Source organism: Lagopus leucura, unplaced genomic scaffold (genome assembly GCF_019238085.1).
Source record: "Lagopus leucura isolate 7727_CA_CO unplaced genomic scaffold, USGS_WTPT01 Super-Scaffold_100001, whole genome shotgun sequence".
Lineage (NCBI taxonomy): Eukaryota > Metazoa > Chordata > Aves > Galliformes > Phasianidae > Lagopus > Lagopus leucura.
In genome coordinates, this window is record NW_024962262.1 from 44,663,604 (window position 1) to 44,686,764 (window position 23,161).

The 23,161-nt window shown below is 42.1% G+C and overlaps 1 protein-coding gene across 4 annotated transcripts in view; it reads left to right on the top strand.

The window, feature by feature from the left end:
- The window catches only part of ST6GAL2 (ST6 beta-galactoside alpha-2,6-sialyltransferase 2), a 50,834-nt gene that overhangs the window by 5,584 nt on the left and 22,089 nt on the right, over positions 1–23,161 (top strand). For 2 of the 4 annotated variants that reach the window (XM_042868211.1, XM_042868210.1), the window contains exon 2: positions 19,326–20,328. In XM_042868211.1, the coding sequence (XP_042724145.1) occupies positions 19,383–20,328 (946 nt within the window). In that variant the 5' untranslated portion in view covers positions 19,326–19,382. Of the gene's footprint in view, positions 1–17,306; positions 17,352–17,447; positions 17,562–19,325; positions 20,329–23,161 lie in introns of those variants that run through there. The other 2 variants (XM_042868209.1, XM_042868212.1) reach the window with 2 other exon arrangements.

A 23,161-nucleotide genomic window follows, 5' to 3' on the forward strand; every position in this document is an offset into this window, starting at 1 on the left:
AGTAGTAGAGTGCACAACTGTGTTGATGAGGTCCTGGCTGCAGCTGGAATTGCTTGCAGACTGTTCAAAGGCTTCTGGGTTTAGGCTTTCAGCTTGTGGAAGCATTAGGGAGGGTATGCTGTATCTCCTGGTGAAGCTGATCACGTCCAGACTTGATAGTAGTTAGTGATAGTCTGGCGGAGAACTCAGTGATTAATTTTAACAAACGAGTTTCCTTTGAATGTATGCTCATGCATACCAATTACAATAGTATGCCTATGATAAAATTGAGGTTATTTTATTTGTTTAAACTTCAAACCTGGTAGTGGCTGATTTTTTTTTTTTTTTTTTCAAGTGTCTATGTTCTCTGGGCGACCTCATTGTAGGCGGAAAGAAACAAAACCAAGTGCCCGTTCTTCCCCAAAACAGCCTAAATACCAGTGAAATTTTCACAGTAATTACAAAATATTTTCAAGAGCCTAAGGAATATTAAGCATCATGTGTTGTACAGTCTGGAAGGGCTCTAGTGTCTTCAGCAAATGCTAGGCCTAATCCTTAGTCCCCTAAAATAGGTAAGAGGTCTCTCACTGACTTCAGGTAGGCTGTGGGTTTAAGTTGTGTTATTCCTGGTTTGTATTCTGGCTGCAGGCTCTTTTCAAAAGGAGACAATAAACTTGGGTGGTAGGAAGCAAAGCTCCTAGGAAGCGTACATGAGTTAGGTCATATTTTGATGTACTGAAAAAGTTGGTTTGAAAGCGAAGCCTGCTTGGGTTAAATATCATATGGCATTATAGAAGCGTTGAGAGTAAGAGGAGCGCAGGAATTTATTGAAGAAAATTGTATATTGTTATTATGGAAGAAAGCATTGTACAGTATAGGGTCTTTCTGGAAACTGTAGTTCTAGTATAGAAATTGCATTATAGCTGCATAAACAAGAAACATTATTTCTTACGAATACAGATGTGGTTTGGAGGACCACATGCTTGTAGACTGAACTCTGCTATAGCATAGTACATGGGGGTGCAGGGCCACAATCTGATCCCCTTGACTCCGCACACAGCACTGCTGAAGGGCACAGAATATTGAGCAATTTTATACTCATGAGTTTGTGTGACAGTAGCTGTGTGGTGTTGACATTTTCTACATAATATGCCACCTTTTTTCAGGAGCTTATCATTCACCCATAAAACACATGTTCTGATTTAAAGCATAGTTAAAAGGTCTGCTTAGTGGAAGGAGAAGTTTTACAAAATATAAAAATGACTGCTTTAACAAAGTGGAGATACATCCTTTTTCTTTTTTGAACATGCATGGCTCTTACTAGCCTTTGATTTAAAAGACATTTCGGAAAAGATATTTAGAGAACTGGAAGTCCGTTTAAAAGATTTGTTTCTTTCATTATCTCGACAAACCTTGAAAAGTAGTTTCCGTGCCTGCATAGTGATTATGTTTCAGAAAGAGTTCTTAGGGATTTTATTATGTGCTGAAACATATGTTTATAAAAAAGACTATAACCTGGTGGAAAAAGTGTCTTATAATAATAAACCTGTCGATGGGCCATATGCTGCCATCAGTATGTTTGAAAAAATAAATTCTTATACAAGTGTTAAGTAAGTTTACAGCCCAAGTGTTAAGTTGGGGTCAGGCTGTGGCTGGTCCTCTGTGGATTACTGGGGGAGGAAAGCACCTCTCCTCATATTCTTTTCATTAGCTCATGCACTGAGACAGCGAGGTAGAGCAGTGTAGCATATCCTCCCAGAGGGCACAGGAGCATCCTAGTAGGAGCTCTGTGGGAGACCTGGAGAACCTCTCTTGCAGCTCTCCTTGGAGCTCCATAGGTTTGTGCCAAGCCACTCTAAGGTTTTTTGTAAGCCTTAATAGAGATTTGCATGATCTCTCCCAAGAAGCAAAGTGTGGTATCATCAAAGAATTGTAGAGTTTTTGGAAAGGACCTTAAAGATGATTTGGCTCTAAACTGCCTGCCATAGGTAGATACACCTTTCACAAGATTGGGTTGCTTGAAGCCGTATCTGGCTTGATTGTGATTATCAGCATGTAAAAGATGACAAAACAGAGCTCTGACAAATACATAACTGGATGAGAAGTGTGGGAAAAACTTCAATTCTTTCTGTTTTCTGGGCAGATTGTTATATGGACTTCTTTGTGTTCATGTTACAAATCTTTAAATGTAGGCGCTGTGGTTGTTGCAAAGCCTTTTGTTTCTGAAGAGCAGAAGTAAGTTGCAGTAGGTCAAAGAATGTGTCGTTGTTAAAAGGCTCTTCTGTGTGGGATCAGTGTTTGGTAAATGTAGGCACTTTCAAGCCTATTCTGCTTTTGATGCACTCGCATAACTCCTATGAATGGGAGTCACGCATTTGTGCATCTCAAAAAGAATAGGCCTCTTTGTAACTGAGACACTGGCTGTGTAGAAACCTACTTCACTCAGAAGTGGTTTTAGTGTCCTGACGTTTTCCACTACTGATCAGCTGTGCAATGCTTCTTTTTCCTGGTGACTCTGCAGGTGATACCCATTGTCAAAGGGAATATCAAAGACAGGAGAATTATTTGAAGCAGTTGACCGTGCCAAAGGCTATGTCAGGAGATGCATGAGGTTGCCATAGTATCTATTATCGAAATTGAGATTGTGAACAGAGCCATTCCCACCAGGAGCAAATTCCTTACTCAGAATCTTTCCTGGGTTTGTCAGAGCTTTGAGTTTGCTCAGGGGAAATTTGATTCTTGGGCTGAGATCTTCCCCGTGGGTTTTCTACCCAGAAGCTTAATGAGGTGTACTGTGACCATGTGTATGTGGCTTCTGATTTTCAGCAGGCCTTCAGAGACTGAGGGAATGGAGCAGAGAGAGGAAATAAGCTGCAGAAGAAGCTCAGAGATCACAGCAAGGAGTTTGCAATTTCTATTGAAATGGAGAATAGATTGAATCAGTAATCCACAGAGAAGAGGGGAACTTTGAAGTTATGGGGATGTTCTCTGGAAAAGTAAGGCTAAGTATGGATTGAAGGAGTGGTGAGTGGACAAAAGTGTCAATGCTTGGTGCTTAGCTTTCCACTGAAGCACTTTGGTATGCTGGCGAAGCTTGGAAGCACCACTGAACCATTTCTCTTCAACCTGGGATAATGTAGCTCTCCCGTGGAGGCCATCAAGTCTGGCCAAGTCCTTACACCCTGTTGGACCTGAAAGAAGGGTTGTGGGCTTTGGCACTGCCTCCTGAGCATAGCTGATGAGGTGATGAAGGAGCCTGCATTAGGCCAGACTGACTTGTCTACAGTATATACAAGCCAGCGTGAGGCAGTCGTTAACACCGCTCAGAATTTGCACAAACCCACACTGACTAATAAAATAGCCTACAACTACTCCAAGGCACCAATGGTAGCCAAGCAAATTTGGAATGTCTAAACCAACCATTTTAAAGTTATGATGAGCCAAAAAAAATTAGGAAACAGTCCAAGAAATGGAGAACACTTTTCTGGAACTCTCATATCTCCAAGATGCCTTGGCCAATCTACCTCAAACTTTCCAGAGAAGCTTTCCTTGGCACAAGATCGTGACTGTGAAATTTCATGTGGCTGGGCTTTACTTTGTTGAAGTTATGAAGGTTAAAACTGAAGGCTGTTACAGAAAGCTGATCTCTCCATTAGAAATATTTCTGCATAGCTGATCTTCATTCCTTCCTAATTGATTGCTGCTATTTCTTGTTTAGGCTGATTGTATTTTTCCTATTTATTTTAGATTTCTTTATTTTTGGAAGTGTGCATTCAGAACAGTATAGCTTGGAGCCACATGAAGTAGGGCTGTGTATGAGCAAACGTGATGAGACAGAAACATTATCTCTGTATGCATAGGGGAAGGAGATGCAGAGTCTTACTTCCACCTTGTTATAATTGGCTAGAGGTTTATAGAATATCTGGTTTGAGAGCTTGCTGTTTAATACAGGTTTCACCTCTATGCTTGATAGAAAGGAGTCTCTCTGTCAACCTGGCTGTTACTTGAAAGAAAATTTTCTGTTGGTTAACTTGTCCATCTTGCTCCTGCCATGGAAGGCCACAAAAGTGCCAATATCCTAAGACTGGCAGCAGTGTTTTCCATGTATGGTCTTGAACTGCTCTTCTTTGTTTCTAAACAAGCATAGTCTGAAGTGCGTAGCTGCTAAAATTACAGAACTGTAGATAGGCATTAGAAAACAGATATCATCCAGGAAGTGCTGCTTATTTCTCAAATTGTGGATGCCTTGGCTGAGATTTTATTCTATATAGGAGTTAGGCCTGTTATGTACCATCCCTTTCTTCCACTCCAGGTGCTGGTTTCTGGATGCTGTGGGGACCAAAGCATGATGCTGCAGAAACTTGCTATCATTATGTAAAGCCAAAGGGATGACAATGAGTAAAAGCATCTGAATGTGCTGTATTTAAAGACACTGAATTAATTTGACTGAGTCACATTATAGCAGGGCAGAACAGATGTCAAGTTGGAATGAGCCCTCACCCTGAGGCAGCACTTGAGAGTGTTTGATGTTTATGCTTGATTGTGTTTTTCTTTCCTGAGCTAAAAGCACCAGGAAGCACTCTGGAGAAGTCAGGAGGTGCTGCTTCTTGAAGATCCCATGTCTGTTCCTGGCAAGATCTGCTGGTGCTTGCTAAATTTCATGAGCCCTGTTCTAAGTAGGTGCAGACAGACTTTGTGCTGTTTGCCACCTGTACTGGAGGGCGTAGCTTGTTGCCTAACACACCACAGTACAAAAGAAAGATTGAACACAATACATTATCATGGGTTAATTCCTGAAAGAGAGTGCCTGCATAAAATACGCATCAAGAGGTTTTCTATTTGCTCAGGCGTTTTATTATAGGAGCTCTAAAAAGATGAACACAGCCAGCTAAAAATCAATCTGCTGCTGTATAGACAGCCAATGAGAAGAGTGCAGGATGGGTGTAATGTGATCACTGCTGTTTAAACCAGTGATCAGATATACTACTACACTCTGCAAAAGCTGCAAGCAATAGAGAAACCCTGCTGAAAACTCCTGAACCACAAAATTAAAATAATTAAACCTTGCAGTTACCCAGTATATGTTGGGTTTGCAAGGTCATAAGATAAATAAGGCGCAGCTACTACACAGTGTAGACATAGAATTTTACTTTTGTCGTACAGCACAGGCTCTTACACTTTTAAAATATCAACTGTTTTGAGTTGAAAGTGCCCTGAAAATTCTTCTGGTGGTAATTCTAGCGAAGCCACAGTTATCAAAAAGGAAGTGGAAAACAAGACATACAGGTACAAGTGTGCATCTTTTGATTACTGAGCTGAGGCATTGCTGTGTGTCTCTTTCAGTGTTCTGCTTAGAATCCTTGAATGATTTCTTCTCTAAGAAAGGCCACTGTGGAAGAAATCACCTTAAATGCATTTTTATTGTCTTGGTGATTCTAGGAGTAGTGTGTCTGCAATCTGCAGACTGCCAAACTGCAAAGCTTTGAGTTACTATTGGTGCTGCTTTATCCTATGCTTGCAGATGAAAGTTTCTGAGGAACCTTATAAACCCACTGCACAAGCTGAGAGAAGGGACAGAAAACTGCATAGCCTGGTGAACTGCAATGTTACAGCATTGCTTGCTGCTGCTGCAGCAACCCCCGCTGTGCTTGGAAAAGCATACCTGTACCATGGCTAGTTGGTGCAGCAGCCAATAGTAATTCATTCCCTTGACTATTAAGCAGTTGAACATGGCTAAGATAGACGTCTGATCTGTCTCAAAAACTCAGTGAAGCTAAGTTCTCTTTCTATATGTGATTTGTCCTTCTCCTAAACTGTTTGGAATCAGCTGCAGAGAAGGGTGGTTAGTAACAGCAGATCAACAAAAGCATTGCTCATAACCTCATGCCATTCATTTCTCAGAAAGTAATATGTGATACCACATCAGTTGCACTGTGGCTATGGGATTTAAACTGAAATTGCCTTTTTTTTTTTTTTTTTTTTTTTTTTTTTTCATTCAGATCTGCAAAAGGAAACAGTTACATTTTTGAAATGGAATACTTTTCTAACCAAAATATGCCTCTCATTTTCCACCCATCTGAAGTGAGGTTACAAAAGGAGAAAATTGCAAGCCTCATACCTGAAAAGCACTCAGGAAAATGTTAAATAACTTGGAATCAGACATGCTGAAAAATCATGTCGTCAACATAAAGGCAGATTGGGTCAAGACTTACAGCAAGGGTGACTGGTTCATAAGTCTTAGAGAGCGTTCAAGATAGGATTGCTGATATTCCTAAGGTTTTGAAAATCAGGGAGTGGTTATAGTGACATGGTAATGCTGGAAAAATACCCACCACTGTAATATGGAGTCAGCATTCACCTGTCATGTCTGAAATGCTGCAGAAATAGTAGCTCTAGAGAGGTACATAAAGTCATAAAGTGTGTATTATATTAACGGTGCTGCATTTTCCAGGAAAGTCAGTGCTTTCAGACTGCAAATGTCATATACTAGGAGTCTATTTTTTTCCCTATTTTCTGATGTCCAAGCCAAGTGAAACTGATTTTATACTAAAGACACCAGTGTACTTGTTTCTTACAACAGTGTGCTTGGCAGAGAAGCAATGGATTAGAATTTGCATACACTTGGGTTCTGTGACTCCTGGAGAGGAAACTGTGTGTTACCTAATGCTGGCTTCTTACAGCATTCCCTTGGGAATGTTCAGTGTAAATGGCTTGAAAATATGTGATTATTCTCTATGTGCTTTTCTGCACTCCGTATCCTTACGGAGACTGTGACATTTACAGTGTCTGCGGTCTAGAATGTTGCTTTTGCCATAGCTTTTAGTGGTTATCTTTAACAGAGACCTTGGCACGGTGATGACACGGAAGGTTTAATAGACACAAATGCTTACCCGCATGTGGTGATAAAGTTTGCAAACTGTTCAAATGAATCAATGTTTCTATTCACTTGATCTATAGAAATTCTGTTGCTTTAATTTCTTTCCTCATTGTAAAAAAAAATCATGCAAGTCTGCTTGTTCTTTCATCAAAAATGATTCATACCTGAGGGACATTTGTAATTTGGAAGTAATTAGTAAATAATTCAGATAAATACTATTCATTAAGAATCATGAAAGCATGTTGGACAGGATTCATAAAGAGCTGTATCGAATTCTAACAATTGAAGCTTAAAAAATTATCAGTAGTTAGTATGATAAGTCCATTCCATCACAAATTAGTTCAGTGTTAATAATTCCTGTCTTCTGAGCAATCTGAAGAGATTTCACAATCTCAAAAAGCAACTAAAATAGAAGAAATTCGTAAAAGTTGAACATATTTAGACAAAAGCGTGACATTATCTGGCTATCTGGCTTACTTACAAGCTACATTTATTGCAAACCAATCTGCTACACAGTTCTTCTTAAATTCGCCTTTGAATTGTAAAGTCTTAAAGTCTTGTGGACTCTAAGATGCTGCAGGATTGTAGTATAGCTCTGTAGCAAAGTGTGGATGGCTTATGTGAATGCCCAGGGCTATGCCATTCCTTCCTGCAAAACATGAAGTATGACTCTTTGCTAGACCTTTGAAAGAGGTCACAGAGCTTATACCAGGTTCCATATATGAGGTTTCAGGGACTTTTATTCATGTGACTCACTATAGTTACCGGAAATACTGTGGAATTATACAATGCATAGATAACTAAAATGAGGTATAAGTTGCAATGAATTAAGGAAATACGCTGTTCCTATGCTCTGCTTTAGTGAATTGGTACATTTTTTAATCAGTTAGTCAGTGCATATAATAATCGGTAGGACAAATGTTGACCACAACAAGAATCTCATTGCTGCTTGATATAATTTGTGATTGCTGCCAGTACATTTTTTGTCTTTTTATGCCCATCTTTAGTGTGAACTTCAATGTGCATTTCTTCTAGCTCAAAAAAAAAAAATAAAATGGATCTGATGGAAATGGGTGAATTTTGCTCTGCTTGCAGGGTGCTGTGTAGCATACCCATATCTGCTTTAGTATTTTGAACTCTAAAACTTCTCTATCAACATTACTGACTTGAAATACAGATGCAAATCAGGAAATAAAAGGAATCATCTAAATGTTAATAACATTAAGCATGAGCTCTTCCATCAGACTAAATGTTCATTCATTTATTCTCTGAACAAGACTGCAAAGCCATCAGCAAAATAGGTTTGACAGGATTGGGTGTTGCTACGGAGTCTATGTTAAGACAAAGATTTCTTTCTCAGAACATTCTCTTTTTGTGCTGGCAGAGAAAACCTTCTTTTGATCGATTTAGGGCAGTGAATTGTCTTCTTTTTATTACTTACTCTTTGCCTTTAGCACTTAAAAGCTGCAGACATGGATTGGGGCTGTATTTTACAAGACAAGGGCAAACACATGTGGAAGTTCGTCTGTTCTTACCAACATTTTTCCTGATTCTGAAAATGGTTGCTGTCAGTGTTGTCAGTAGGCTCCCAGAGTGGTAGATAGTGCCACGGATAGTGCCAAGGAAGGGCTGAGAGAACTGGGGTTGTTCCGCCTGGAGATGAGAAGGCTTTGGGAAGGCCTCGTTACAGCCTTTCAGTACTTAAAGGGAGTCTATTTAAAAAAAAAAAAAAAAAAAAAGACTGATTTATTACATGTTTGGGCGGTCATAGAGCGAGGGGGAATGTTTTTAAACTAAAAGAGGGAAGATTTTGATTATTTATTAGAAGGAAATTCTTTACCCAGAGAGTGGTGAGACACTGGCGCAGAACTGCCCAGAGAAGCGGTGGATGTCCCATTCCTGAAGGTGTTCAAGGCCAGGATGGATGGGCAGCCTAACTTTGTAGATGTCCCTGCCCACAGCATGGGGTTAGAACTAAATCAGTTGTAAGGTCACTTCCAACCTAAGCCATTCTGTGATTAAAGAGAGGAACCTGAAGAGATGCCAGCACTGGCTCCAGACAGGCTCATGGGGTATGCAGGCAAGCAGGTGATCGTGCTAAGGAACAGTGGGCTACTCTGTACTCTAGCTACCCAGCTACTCCTTGCAACAGCCAGGAGGAAGCCTACACCCACACCTACTCAGTTGCCAGGATGTCACTAGATGGTGGTAAAGGAGAAATAAAGTTTCGGGCATCTTCCTGAGAGGGTGGATGGTGAGAGAATGCATGCCATTGGTGACTTGAGGGAGCTGCTTCTTTTTGTGAGGCAACCCCCAGTGCTCCCCCTGTGCTTTCTTCTCTCTGCTGGGGTAGACCATTTCCCTTACCTTCTCCCTCCTTTTCCCCAGGAGAATCATATTCTTCTATGCAGAGCATGCAAAAGATAGGCTTTTTAATGAAATCAGCAGTATTACAAAGAACTGACTGTTGGCTGAAGACCAAAGATGACATAGCAAGCATTTGAAATCCCAATAAAGAATTTTATGAAAATCTTGAAAATTTCACTTGTTGAAGTATTGCAGGGAGGGAATGGGTACTGATTAACTTCAGACTTCAAAGTCAATATTTAAATTGAGAATTTTTCCTTTGGAGGTAAAGGCATGTCAAAGACCTCTGCCAACTATCTTAGTAACAAACATATTTTCTATTCCTCAGTTTCATCTACGGTATCCCATAAATCTAAAAATACCAAGGTTTAGATTCCATTGTCTCTTACGATGGTTAAAATTAGCACCAAATGCTAATTCCACTGATGTATCCCGCGAGGATTAAACCAAAATATTATCCTGTTATTTCAACCCTTATAGCAAAAACAACGAATGCGGCTGTCTCACAGTCCAGCCAGCTATCTCTCACATTTCACCTCAGTTTCTCGCTGTTGTAATGCTGTCAGAGCTTTCAGAGACCCTGATTTTTTTTTTTGTTCAACTTTCCACCTTGTAAAGTCCTTTATACTTTCTAGGGAGTGAATGGCAAGCTCTAGGCAAGAAGATTGGCTGTACTTCATGCGCACAGCATGTAGGCACTAATGACTGCACAAAGGGTAAAGCTATGGAGAAGCCAACCAACAGCCTTGATCTGACACTATTCCTTATGCTGATCCCACGATGGTAGTCCTCAAAGATCCTATTTCTCTGCAAAGTTTCCAGTTAGGTAAAATTCAAGTTCTGGTGGTTAGGATCAGGTTACGAACAGCTGTATCTCCCACAGAAGCGATTTCTGTTGATCTTGTCATAGTTCAAACTAATATTGTCCTAAGCCAGGCATAAAATGGTACCAGAATGGAAGAGGAAAAAGAGGAAAAAACAACAACAACAACAACAAAAAACCCTTAAGTACAAATATCACTATATTTTGTTTTGCGAAGCCAAACAAAACATCCCAGCTAGTATAGGTTGGCTTCTCATTAGCATAGCCATGTTATGTATTAAAATATACACACATTAAAAAAAAAAAAAAAGGAGAAAAAGTGTTCCAGTCCAGGAAACTTTGGTTTTTGGATTGTATTTGTAATGTAAAAAGGGCTGAACTGACTTCATACTTCAGTTTGGCAGAGCTTCTTCCAGAGTGAAACTTTTCATTCAAATTTCTAGCCTTGAGCAAATAAGCTTGCAGAAGAAATGTTGTTTATAAGTGTGTAAGAATACAGAAATGAAATATTAACAGTGATACTTTTCTGAATGCTCTCTTACAATCTTACAATTATGTTGCTAACATAAATAAATAGGAGTTGGCTTGAGATAGAGTTGAGAAATTGGGAACAATTTATTTACCATTGTTCTTTTGTAGAGTTTTAAAACAAGAGCCTGCTTGCCTGCTTTCTGGAACAAATATAAAAATACAGACCAGAGCCTAATAAAAAAGTAAGTAATAAAGAGCAAAGCAAAACTCCATGCATATAGGACTTGCATTACTGAGTCTCACTGCGTGGATGTGAGATTTACTGGTATATTGAGATAGAGATGTTCAGTATATCTCAGAAATATTATTGTGTTGGAGTGGAAAGCCAAAGTTCTCAAATTATTCCTGTTTGGAACAGTTTGTGAGTTTGGTTGGGGTTTCTTAGCACTGTTGACACAGATCTTTTGTCACTGTGCTCTCTGTTCGTGTGCACGTTGGTATAAATGCTTTCATCTTTCAGGAAGCAATTCAGATTGCCCTTTTTCAGTGCAATTACTGCTCTGTTAAGTTCAAGTAATGTAGCATCTAAAAACATTTATGGAGCAAAGAAAAGATGTCTTTTATCCTAACCTTGCCAAGAGCAGAAATAAAATGAACTGTTGTGCTCGCGGTGTAGAACTGCATGAGGATTTGTAACATCCCATTTCTTGTGGTTTAGTCCTGTGTGCAGTCTGAGATTTGTGTGATTTAATGAGACTGTGATTCGTTTATCCTGTCAAGCTTTAAATAAAACACCCTCAAAGCACTTCCTTCCTTTTTTGAATTATGTGTTTCTGCAAGTACAGTATCAAAAGCTGTCTCTCAAAAATAGTGGGGAGAAGCCAAATATGGTTATATGTACTGTCTCAACTTTTTTCTTACGTTTCATTGGACATTGAGTAAACTATCCATTTCTCTGTCTCTCTGTCTTGTTTCAGGCTGTAAGAAATTGATGCCATCATGTTTGGTTACACGTGACATCAGTATATTGGCATGGGCTGCTCCTAAACTGCAGTTTTGCGGGAGGAAGGGATTAAAACCTCCTATGGGCAGGGAAGGATTAGTCTTGCAGAAACCAGAAACCAGGCTGTGCTGAAGATAGGCAGCAACTCCTGCTTCTGCTTGCAGTCTTGCAGACCGTAGCTGTAGTTTGGAGCATCTCTGCATGGTGTGTGAAGTGACGTTCACAGGTGGAAGAGGGAAAAATGTGTGCAGCTGTTCTGGATTCTAATCCATTGCAAAGCTCAGTCCCTAGTGTTGCATGGGTTTGCAGGAGAGCAGGGGTCCTGCTGTTCACCCAGACCTCACAGTTGTTACAGGAGCATGCTGGCTGTCTACTGGTTGGGTGACACGGGGCAGGATTCCTGGGACAGACTCTCTGCCAGCATGAGGGGGACTCACCTGATGGATTTGCTGATTCTGATGGGAGGAAGTTTTTCCTTTCAGTTCTCGTTCCTTGGTGCTGTGGTACCCCAGCTTTCCTGCCCAGTGCACAACTGGACTTCCTTCCTGCCCATCCCAACCTCTCTCTCTCCCTTCCTCTTGCTTCCTTTCTTCTGTGTGCTCACTTTATCATGCACCTTCCCTTGACAGTAAGAGTAAATACCTTAACAAGGTGCATAGGAATAAATAGAAGATCAGAGAAAAAGTGATGGTCATCAATCCAATGCCTTTGTTTCTATACTTCTCTCTTATTTCCAGCCAGCTTGCTCTTTCCTGCAAATGCACAGGATTAGGCTTCTCAGGAGCCTGATGCTGATCAGATCCTCTGGGAATGAGTAGTACTCTGCAGTACTACTTGCAGTTTGGGAGTGGGAGGGAGGGGGGGTCAAAGATGCATAGTTGTAGTGCAGGGATGAACATAGGCTGCTTTATGATCTGATCCTGTCATGGAAGCAGGCACTGCTGACACGTAGTGTAGTGTCAAGCAGCCTTGAACCTTTCCATCTTGCTGTGAACAAAGCCAGGGCACTGCAGAGGTCTGATAAGAGCTAATGGCTTAAGAGCTCACATGTAGGTAGGGCTGAGTATACGTAGTACATGGATACATGAGGGGCACCTGGAAAGGTAGGTACAATAGGTGCCAAGTATGTAATGAGAATTACTTTTCAGTGCAACTGTATGATACTTACACCACTTTGCAGTTTTTGGGGAGCCTGGAAGTGATTCACTGCGAAGTTGTTCTGAATGTTAACGTGCATTTCTGTATAAACCTTTAGTTTTGAAACCAAGACTGTGGTCAGCTCATAATCAGTCTGTAGAAGATAGAGATGGCATTTTCACTCTCAGGAGTGTTGAATCCCACTGTAAATTGGAGAGTGAGAAAAAGTGTGGCAAGTCGGGTGGATGGAGATTGACCTGCAAGGTGCAGGCAGTCCCTGCAGTACCAGGTCTTCCATGGCTGTTGATGCTGTGGTGTTCATTGCCATTGGCAAAGCCTGCATGTGGGGCTAAGAGTGAGTACAGTTATTTCTACTTCCCTGTTGTCAACCCATGCTCACGTATGTGTATGTGATCTCTGGGCTGTGCTGGAGGTGCTGTGTGTGGCCTGTAGGAAAGCGATAGCTGGCCCCAGTGCCAGACAGTTTGAACTTGATGATGGTGTGGAGGGAGGGTATCAGAGGCACAGAAAATAGCTTTGACCTCTCACTAAAACCTGGAGATTTACACTTCTAAGTCCCTGTGCTTCTACAGAATAATCTGGGACGCGTTCCTTGGCAGAAGCCCCACTGAGCATTTCTCCAGCTGCTGGGTTGCCAGCTTGAGTGAATTTTACTGCAAGTCTCACTATGTTTGGTAATTGTTTTACAGCCTGAGCTACTGGAAATGGGTCATTAGTAACAAATGGGGAAAAAAAAAAGAAAGCTCTCCCTACTATCCCCACTATCTCCCTTCAACTCAAAAACCTAGGTTTTGTCATAGAACCTGAAGACAGGCAACCTGCTTGCCTATGTCCATCCCCAAGAGCAAACTGAAACCTGATGCTACAGCTTGGGATGCTTGCCATGCATTAAACAAATGACTCAGGTTAGCAGTGCTATCATTTGTCCCTCCCAAGGAATCTCCCCTAAGAACAAGATAAACAGATATATTAAAAAGGCACTGAGCAATGTTGAACATAAAAAGAAAAAATCTTAAGTTGTTTTGATGTTTCTTCTTCATTTCAGAAGATGTTTTCTTAAGTTGCCACAAGTAATACAGAATGCAACTTGACTCAGCTGAATTTAACACTGGAGGAAATTGCCAGATTTATTGGGACTAACAAGGAAGTTGTCCAGAAGAGATTCATTAATTAGGAGGCCTCATCACAGCCAATAAGACAAGTGCATGGGCCATCAAGTGACTAGTATACATATTTTGGCAGTCACCATTCCCCACAGGCTTGCCTGTCTGTTGCTGCCTACTGTACAGCTAGCACCACAGATATGATCTGATAATGCTAAAACCAATTTGGTATTTCCCACAGGAGAGGATGAGCGTGCCTCCCCACCCTGGAAATGCAGCCTCCAGCTGTCTTGCCCTGTGCCAGAGGTTTCTTAATACCCTGGAATTAGCTGACTATGACACAGACTAAGGGAGCATTCAGGCTGCCAAAGTCTTCCATCAAATAACTCCCCTCCCCATCTGATTCTCAGTCCTCTGGGAATGGTTGCCCACAACTAACATGTGCTACCCCAAATAACCCTGGGGTGACCTTCTCACTGCAAAGCTGCAGCCAAGAAAAACCCTGTTTAACATAACAGTGCACAGCTTAGAACATCAACTTGAACCATTCTGACCCCTGAGCCACTGGGGTCTGTACAAATTAATTTAACAATAGACAGTGTTGAAAGGGAGGAATGTTTCAAAGGAATTAAAAAAAAAATCTCCCTCATCCATCTCATCTCACTTAAGAAATAGTCAGGAGGCCCACTTCAGAAAAATCAGGAGTGCTCCTTGTTGCCAAACAATGGTCCATATACAGGGAGTGTATACAGGAATGCATTGCCATCTTGCATCTTAGTGTGGGGAAATTTCCTGTAAGCTGGTTCTTTCGCAGAATTGGCCTTTAATTTCCACTGGGGAGGCGGCTTCATTTCCTGGGATACTTTGAATGTGCTCTTGCTGTTTGCCTTTATTTTTCGTACTTGACAACAGTACTTGTACTAAGCAGATGCATAACTCTTTACTCACTGTACTAATTTGTGCCTTAGACTCATGGAATTGTTAAGGTTGGGAAAGACCTCTTAGATCATCTGGTCCAGACATCAGCCCATCCATGCCATGCCTACTGACCACATCCACACAATAGCAGAACACTTCCAGGGACGGTGACTCCACCACCTCCCTGGGCAGCCTGTGCCACTCCATCACCAGTCTCCATGAGAATGTTTCTGATATCCAACCTGTACCTCTCTTGGTGCAACTTGGAGCCATTAGCTCTCGTCCTATCACTGTTACCTGGGAGAAGAGGCTGACCCCCACCTCTCTGCAATCCCCAGAGAGTTTTAGAGAGTAGTACCTTGCCTCATACCTTCCAAGGCTTCCATTGTGATTGGGTAGGAATAACATCTCTGTCCATGTGGTAATTTGGGTTTAAGTCATCTGGTGATTGAAAGACCCTTCTCATATGAGATAATAACAAAATGGTATCTTTACCTCTGTAATTAGTGTGTGCATCACTTCTGCTGAATGAGAACCTGGCTTGGGGTAAGTCATGGGCTTGGGATAAGTGCAAGCCTAACCCTACGCTAACCAGGTTCCTTTGCTGTTCCTTAGCGTAAACTTTGACTTCAGCATTGCCATTTGGTTTAGCAGGCATAATGGCGTTGGCTTGATGGATGGGCTAGGTGATTTTAGAAGTCTGTTCCAACTTTAATGATTGTATGATTGTTCATAAGCAGGGAGGATTATTATGGCAAGTTGGATATTATGTGAAGGTGGATGCGTGAAGCAATGATAATGTGATGTGTCATGTGATGTGATAAGTGAATGATAATTGGAAAATTTTTTGTAGATTTGTTTTGATAACTTTAAAACCGTTCAATGAGTGTAGATGAGAGAGACAGAAGCTTGTTCCTGAAGGATCCAGTAGGCTTCAGTAGCTGCGCTCATGAGACCACCTGTTTTTCTTCATTTGGCCAGCATCATTCATTAAGATTGTCATTTCTGGGCTTGCTACCCAAAAGTTTGCTGCCTCCAGCAGAGATGTGCTGCCTTCATGAGCATACCCAACACACACTTCAGGTGGTTTTGTGGGAGATTCCCCACAGAGTTCTGCCACCAGCTAGGGGGAACGCGAGGAGGGGCTGCCCTCTGCTCCCAAACATTGCTGAGGGCACTGACTGTGAGGTGTGAGAAGCCCCAGGAGCTGAAGGGGAGCTGACTCAGTGTTCCGTGTGGAGGGAGATAAGATAAACTGATATTTCTTCGGGCTTAGGGCAGCTTTCCACTTGCAGCCTTCAAGATCCTGCTAGGTTGCAGGGGTCCTCTTGCAGCTAATACAGTAATGACCTTGAATTCGCTTCCAGCTCAGCTGTGCTGCTGGAGGACAAGGCTTTTCTTGTGAGTAAAAAACATTAAAGCAGCACAGAGATTTGCCTGCATAGCTCCGGTCTAAAAGAGATTTGAGTATCCTTTTTGAGGCCCCACTTGCAACAGGGGATTGTAGATAAGCTTCTGCAGTAGCTAATGGGTAAAGTTTTCTGATTTATTCTCACTGGTGTCTCTCCTTTTACTTGCCGTATTGACAAATATAGTGGTGTATACTGATAATTTCTTTTATGTGGATGATTTTTTACTGCATAATACATGTAGTCCTGTGCATGCTCACACGTGCATGCTAACCAATACAAGTATGCTCTATGGCTGTCCGCTTATTAGGCAAAAAATCTTTTGCCTCAATTTAACATTAATTAATGATGCCACTCATGGCTTTCTCAGATTGTAGCCTGAGTATCAGGTGGTGGAGCCCAAACTAACACTTCATGCTGCAGCAGCCTTTTTCATGGAGCACGCGTTATCTTAGGCAATTAGAACCTTACCTATTTTCACACCTGAATTAAGGCTAAATCCTTTCCTATCAATTTCTGGCGGTAAGATAAAACAAAACTTGGAAGACCCGAGAAAAACGTGAGGTTTTGTTAAGGTTTGTGCTTGAATTGTGCTTAAGCTTGTTGCGTGTGTCAGTGGAAGGTATTAGTGACTTCTTCCTTTGTCGCTTCTACTTCCTACAAGCTTGTCTGTTAGAAAGATTCTGCAAGATGCTTCCTTTGCAGATCCGGTGAGAAATGTGAATTCAGCAGGAGAAACATCTGACTGAGCACAGACCAACTTACACAGCGGTTTGGAAGCCACGTGTTGAAAAGTGCTGGGGAAACACAGCAGGGAAAATGATAAAAAGGGATGAAAGCAGTTCAGACAGGCGAAGAATGCAGCTTTAAAAATGCAAAACATCTGAACGCTGATGAGTGGGCTGGTCGCAATAACTTCAGGGCAGACTGAAGTTGCACACAGTCATATGCTGTGAGTGGGCTCCCACAGGACATCGCCTGGAGTGATTTAAAATTGGAAGCGGGGGGAGAGGGAGGGATTGTCGGGGTCCTGCAGAGAATGATCTTGCGGCAGCAACAGCAGAATGCAGCTAGGAAATGGGTCAGTTGGAGTAATAGCTTTTTCTTTCCATGTAGTTCCCGTGAGCTGAGCCAAACGTGTGCAGAGGCACGGGGTTATCGTATTCATGAATGTTTCTTTCAGCGTATTGGGGATTAAATTTAGTCACCCAAGTGTGACACTGAATCTTCTCTGGACAATGCTGTAAGTCCCAAAGTTAGCTTGCTTTTTTTTTTTGTTTTTTTGTTTTTTTGTTTAAATCCCCCAGTGTTCTAAACTTTGCCTTGATTTTTAATATAGCCTGTCTTAGAAATGTGATGCTGTGGCCTCGCGTTCCAGAGGGGTCAGCAGAAATGCTGGTCTGAAGTATTTTTGCTCATACTACCTGCGATCTGTTCTCGTCTCTGCACTGTGGTAGGTGATCTCCTGGTCTGTGCTGGAACAACTGTGTGTGACTGCAGTGACATGGATAAAGGGGCTGACCCATTTTTTAATTTTTTTTCCTATAAAAAGCAACTTTTAATATGCATTCCCTCAGCTCTCTACCCCTGCTGTATCAGTGTATTGGGACAGGCGGTGCTGCGCATAGCTCTGTGCACAGCGGTGTTATACGAGATGGCAGGGCTATGGAGCAAGAATAAGGAGCAGGGCTGAGGACACCTTGCCCCAACATCACCGCTGATTTCTTTCCGATGTGAGAACACAGCCTTCATTCTAAGCTTGACACTCAGCTATGACATACTTCAGCAGCTTGAGGAAAGGTGGCAGTGTGCAGTGATCATGTGTTTGGTCCCTCCTGGCTGTGAGGTGTAACCAGCCAAGGTGTTATCAGAGGTGCATGAAGCCATGTGTGGTGTTTGGGTGGGGTTTAATGCGATGTGTGCTCCTGCAGTGCAGGCTGCTATTGAAATCCGCTGCTCCACTTCTCCTTTTCTGACCACAGCTGGCTTGCACAAGTGGCTTTTAAGTGGCACCATTGGTCATTGGAGCAAATGGGGTTAGGAACAAAACTCCAGAAAAAGGGGGCTTGTTTTTAAACTGTATTAGCTAAGCCATGTGTCACTAAGTAGAATACAGAGTTAGTTACACTGTGGTGTTAAAAGTGTGGCTGATGATGAGTATGGTGCAGGGGCAGGGGGGTGGGGGAAATGATAAGGATTATGGTAAGGGAGGGACAGACTTTCTTCAGCTGGTTTTGCCCCCAAAGCCCACAAACAGCACTTCATTACACAAGTGGGTTTGTGTAAGGGCATGGTGTGTGTGATAGTCCAGCATTGCATTAGTTTATTTCCCTTGGAACCAAGCCCCTTTGCTCAGACTTGATCTCATTTTGGACAACACAACCCTCCATTAATACACAAGCTGTCCAAAATCCCTGGTATTAGTGGAGCACAGATTTCCAAGTCTAGGTCTGACATTCCTCCCCACCCTCCTTATGTAAATCTCCATCGTTATCCTAAAGGCATGTATTTAGCTGGAGGTGCCAGTCTGCACCCTGTTTGGAAAACACTAACTCCTCAAGCTTTGATGTGAAGAACTCTTTCATATCACTTCAGGGCATGCACATCATCCAAGCAGAGCATCCAAACAGCACTTTGCTTATTTGGGTGCAATCCTGGGCTGCGCTCCCCAGAAGAGGATTTTGCTCACTGAGACTGTGTCAGTTCACAGCAGCTAAGAAAAGGCTCCTGAACTGCTGGTGTGATGCTCTTCCCTGCTCCCCCTCTGATATCCACAGAGTACTGTGCCACTTCAGGGGTGTGGGCAGGGGAGGACTGTCCAGATGAATTTGTGCTCCCTGCCTGGTGCAAAAGAGTAGACAGTTTATATTCTCCCCACTGTGCATGCAGCCAGACACGGGTTTTGGTTTTGCTTTTCTAATGGTATGTTCTGTTCAACAGAGGCAGGCAGGCACATGATCTCCCTGAAGGCAGGATCCAGTGTTACTGTAGAAACTGGCCACCAGCTTCTTTTGTAGCTAGCAGCTGTCACTGTGTGGTTACAGCCAAAGCCTGTCACTCCTACAGTGTCTGTGGGCTCTGGAGTTTGTTCCTGCATCTGAGTGCTCTGTGCTACAACTTAGAGATTAATTCTGCACCTTCTGTCAAAGCTTGTGAAGTTATTTCTGATTTGTATCTATTTTTAAAGCCATTCCTGATCAATATTTGATGTTTACAGGTGTCGTTCTCCTTCGCCAGTACTTCAAGGCACAGAGGAGCTGGTAAAGGCATTGCCATGAAACCTAACTTGAAGCAATGGAAACAACTCATGCTGTTTGGAATCTTTGCATGGGGTCTGCTTTTTCTAGTGATCTTCATCTATTTCACAGACAGCAACAGTGCTGAGCCAGTTCCCAGTTCCTTTTCTTACATTGAAACGAAGAGGCTCCTGCCCCTACAGGGCAAGCAGAGAGTCATCATGGGAGCCATACATGATCCTTCATTCTCTGAAGCCATTGATGGGAATGAGGTACTCCTTAATGAAGATCTTTTAGACGCATTTAAATCAGAGACTGGAAGTATTAAGAAATGGACTGATTTGGAAGATGCCTTTAGAAGCGAAGACGAGTTTTTTCCATCACAGGTAGGACGAAAATCAGAAAGTGCTTTCTACCAAGTGAATGATGATTATTTATTCGCTGCTGGTCAGCCTATGTCACACAGCAACTTTCAGGAGGTAGCAAAATTCATCTCAGCCAGTGAGGATAATCCAAAAGAAAATATTTTACAGAACAACTGGGGCCGTCAGAGGAGAATGAGGAGAAGGAGCACAAAGCACAGAAGAAGCCAGATGCTTGATGAATCTGATGACTGGGATGGGCTGTATTCTACAATGTCGAAATCCTTTCTTTACAAGCTTTGGAAAGGAGATGTCTCTTCCAAGATGCTAAACCCTCGACTGCAGAAGGCGATGAAAGATTATTTGAGCACCAATAAGCATGGTGTGCGTTTCAAAGGGAAACGAAACTCGAAGCTGACAGGCGACCAGCTTTTCTGCGAGCTGAAAGAAAGGGTGAATGTGAGAACAATAGATGGCAAGGAAGCTCCCTTCTCCACTCTTGGATGGGAGAAGCACGTTCCTCAGATTCCACTGGGCAAATTGTATACACATGGCTTTGGGAGTTGTGCCGTAGTTATGTCTGCTGGTGCAATACTGAACTCCTCTCTAGGGGATGAAATAGGTGGGTGAAATACATCTGTTCATGTGCATAAGTATGTACACATGCATATTCACGTTTGTCTTTCAAAAGATTTATACTTCTCAAGCACTGGCCTCTAAAGGATCTGATTAATCTCTCTTACCAGCATTATGTGAGTGTGAGCATACAGATCTCAGTGAAGCTGAGTGAAGCTCCCTTTCAGAATAGTATAACTGAAAGGAAAATCCAGCCTGAAGTCCTAATTTGATTTAAAGAAAATAATGATTACTTCTTGTAATATTACAGCTTGTAGTATAAAGGAGGCACCAGTTTCATCAGTTTTGCCATATTTGACATTTTGCTGCAAACTGTATTTAGTTCTTCAGATTAGAGCCACTTTCAGATTCTATTCCAAAAAGCTGTGTTGTACCTGTCCATATTTTGGCGTGACTCATCAGGAAACTGCTTGTGGCTTTACTGTTCCGGGCTAAACTTTGTCTCTGTGCCAAGAAGCAATTGAGCATAATCTTAATCTCCTGCATGTTTACAGCTCACAAGCAAATAGAATTCAGGCCCTTCAATAACTCCATTCTTCAAGATCAAGTCTCCTGACCTCTTTTCTAAGTGTGAATTTAAATGAGTTCAAGTATCTCTTCCCATTGTTTCTCCATTGCTGCAGTGAGTCATTGAGATGTCAACATTATACAATTCCTTGCTTAAAGCAGAGGGTTTTGTGTTGGCTATTCAAAAGAGAATTGGGGAGCCATAAAACAAACTGGGCTCAGTTCTTGTTTTGCCTTTTTTTGTTGTTAGCTTTTTTTCCCCCCAAATTGGGTGTTACAAGTTGTATTAAAATCCCAGTATTTCATTTTAGTGCTATATATGCAGTGTGCTAAGAGCACTGAAAGAAGGATGAGATGGATGTCTCAGGTTTTGCTTCTGGAGCAGGAGGAATTATCTCCTTTAGCACTGTAGAAACCTTTTGATGTGCACTTTAATCCTCCGATCTTCCACAACTTCACATTCCAATACCTGCTTCATCGCGCTGTATCATCTCTTTGACACAGATGGGCATCCTTTAAATCTTTGAGATACTTTAGAGCTGCTATCATTATCAAACTACTCTAGTAGGCTTCCAGCACAACCCAGGTGCCCTGATGTCCTACAGCAAAAGTCAGAAGTCAAACTAGGGTAATCCATTATTTCACTGCAGTGGAAGGCTCCACTGATTTAGAAATCTCTGGAGTGAGGTAGCTTTGCATGTTGACCATTCTCCAGTGTGTTATTGTAGACTGAAACAAAATTTCCTTTTATCAAGTGTTTCCCACTGCATCCAGTTTATGCCAGTACAAATGGGTGATGTACTGGAGAGTCCATAGCACGCTGTGACTTGCATTAAAGCAGCATGCGTCGTGGCATGCATGTGCTTGGGTACAGCCCAGGTGTGGGATTTGGGATCCTCTTGCTCCTGTGTTTCCATTCCGTCATAAAAACTCAGGGCATGGAAAGCTTATGCCATTCACTGCAGAAGAACTTTTGGTTTAATTGGAAATGATTCTGATGCTGCCTAAAAGGAAGAGATGCTGCTGTGTAAGGCCTACGCTGATGTTTTTCATCTCCTGCCTGCTTGCTTGACAGGAGAGTGTGTGGGGCAACAAGATTCACAAAAGATTTTCGTAAATGTTGTGCAGGCTTTGAGCAGGTACAACTGATTGAACAGAGAATTCAGCTCCAAACTGTGGGGCCTGACTGACTGCCATCAGACGCACAGGTCCTTGTGGTCACTGTGACTCCTTGGAAGTCTTTTCAGTGTCCACAGAGGCACGGGGAAGACTGTCTCACTGGGGAGTGGGGAGAAACACCCTGCGTGTGAATTCTGGTTTGGAGGCTGTGTGTTGTACTGCCTTGTTTGATGAAGTTGCTATAGACAAAGGCTCTTGCTGTTTACTCTCCTGAAAGAAAGATGTAGGTGTAGGAAAGGAGCAGTGCAGGATCATTCTCTTCATAGGCCTTTAGCTCCCTCTTCTGTGTTCCTATTAGAAATGCAGACAAAAATACTGATGTTTCCTTTAGTTTCATTAGGAGAGAAATATGGGGTAAGGGACACCAAGTGTGGAAATACATGCGATACCACAAATACTCCCAACATGATCATGCTACTAAATGGGAGACACAGTTATTTTGGCAAAATCAGAAGGTAGTGGGGATCTATGATCTCATCTCAAACTTTTGGCAACTTTGAAATAGTTATTTTTGACTACTTACTAAGATTAAAATCACTTAATTTAAAAGCAATTGTCATCAGTGTTTGACTGCATCCTGATCAAATTCTTTCTGAACAAGGAAATGTTTTTTTCATCATGATATGAAAAAAACAGAGTGAACAATCTCGGAAATGCAGTACACTGTCTCTGAGTTAAGTTGTGAAACCATACAGTTTCCATTTCCTAAACCAATTTCTCACTCAAAAGATAGTCAAAAAGTTGTCCGAATTTATTTATATTTTAAATTAATAAGCAGATTTCGGGTATAAAGGGCTTTTGTTTTTCTTTTACATCTCTAGAAATGCGGAGTACTTGCCACTTCTATTGACTTAGTGTCTTCTAGCTTCTCCACAATCAAGATAATTATGTTTAGGCAGATGGAAGTTAGGTGTTGGGGTGTGTGGGGCTCCTGCATAGCAACATGGAAGAAGTCTCCACAACCTCCTTGGGCAACCTATTCCACTGCGTCACACAGAGGATAATGACGCACTGGAACAGGTTGGCCAAGGAGGTTGTGGATTCTCCATCCCTGGAGGCATTCAAGGCCAGGCTGGCTGTGGCTCTGGTCAACCTGGTCTGGTGGCTGGTGACCCTGCACATAGCAGGGGGGT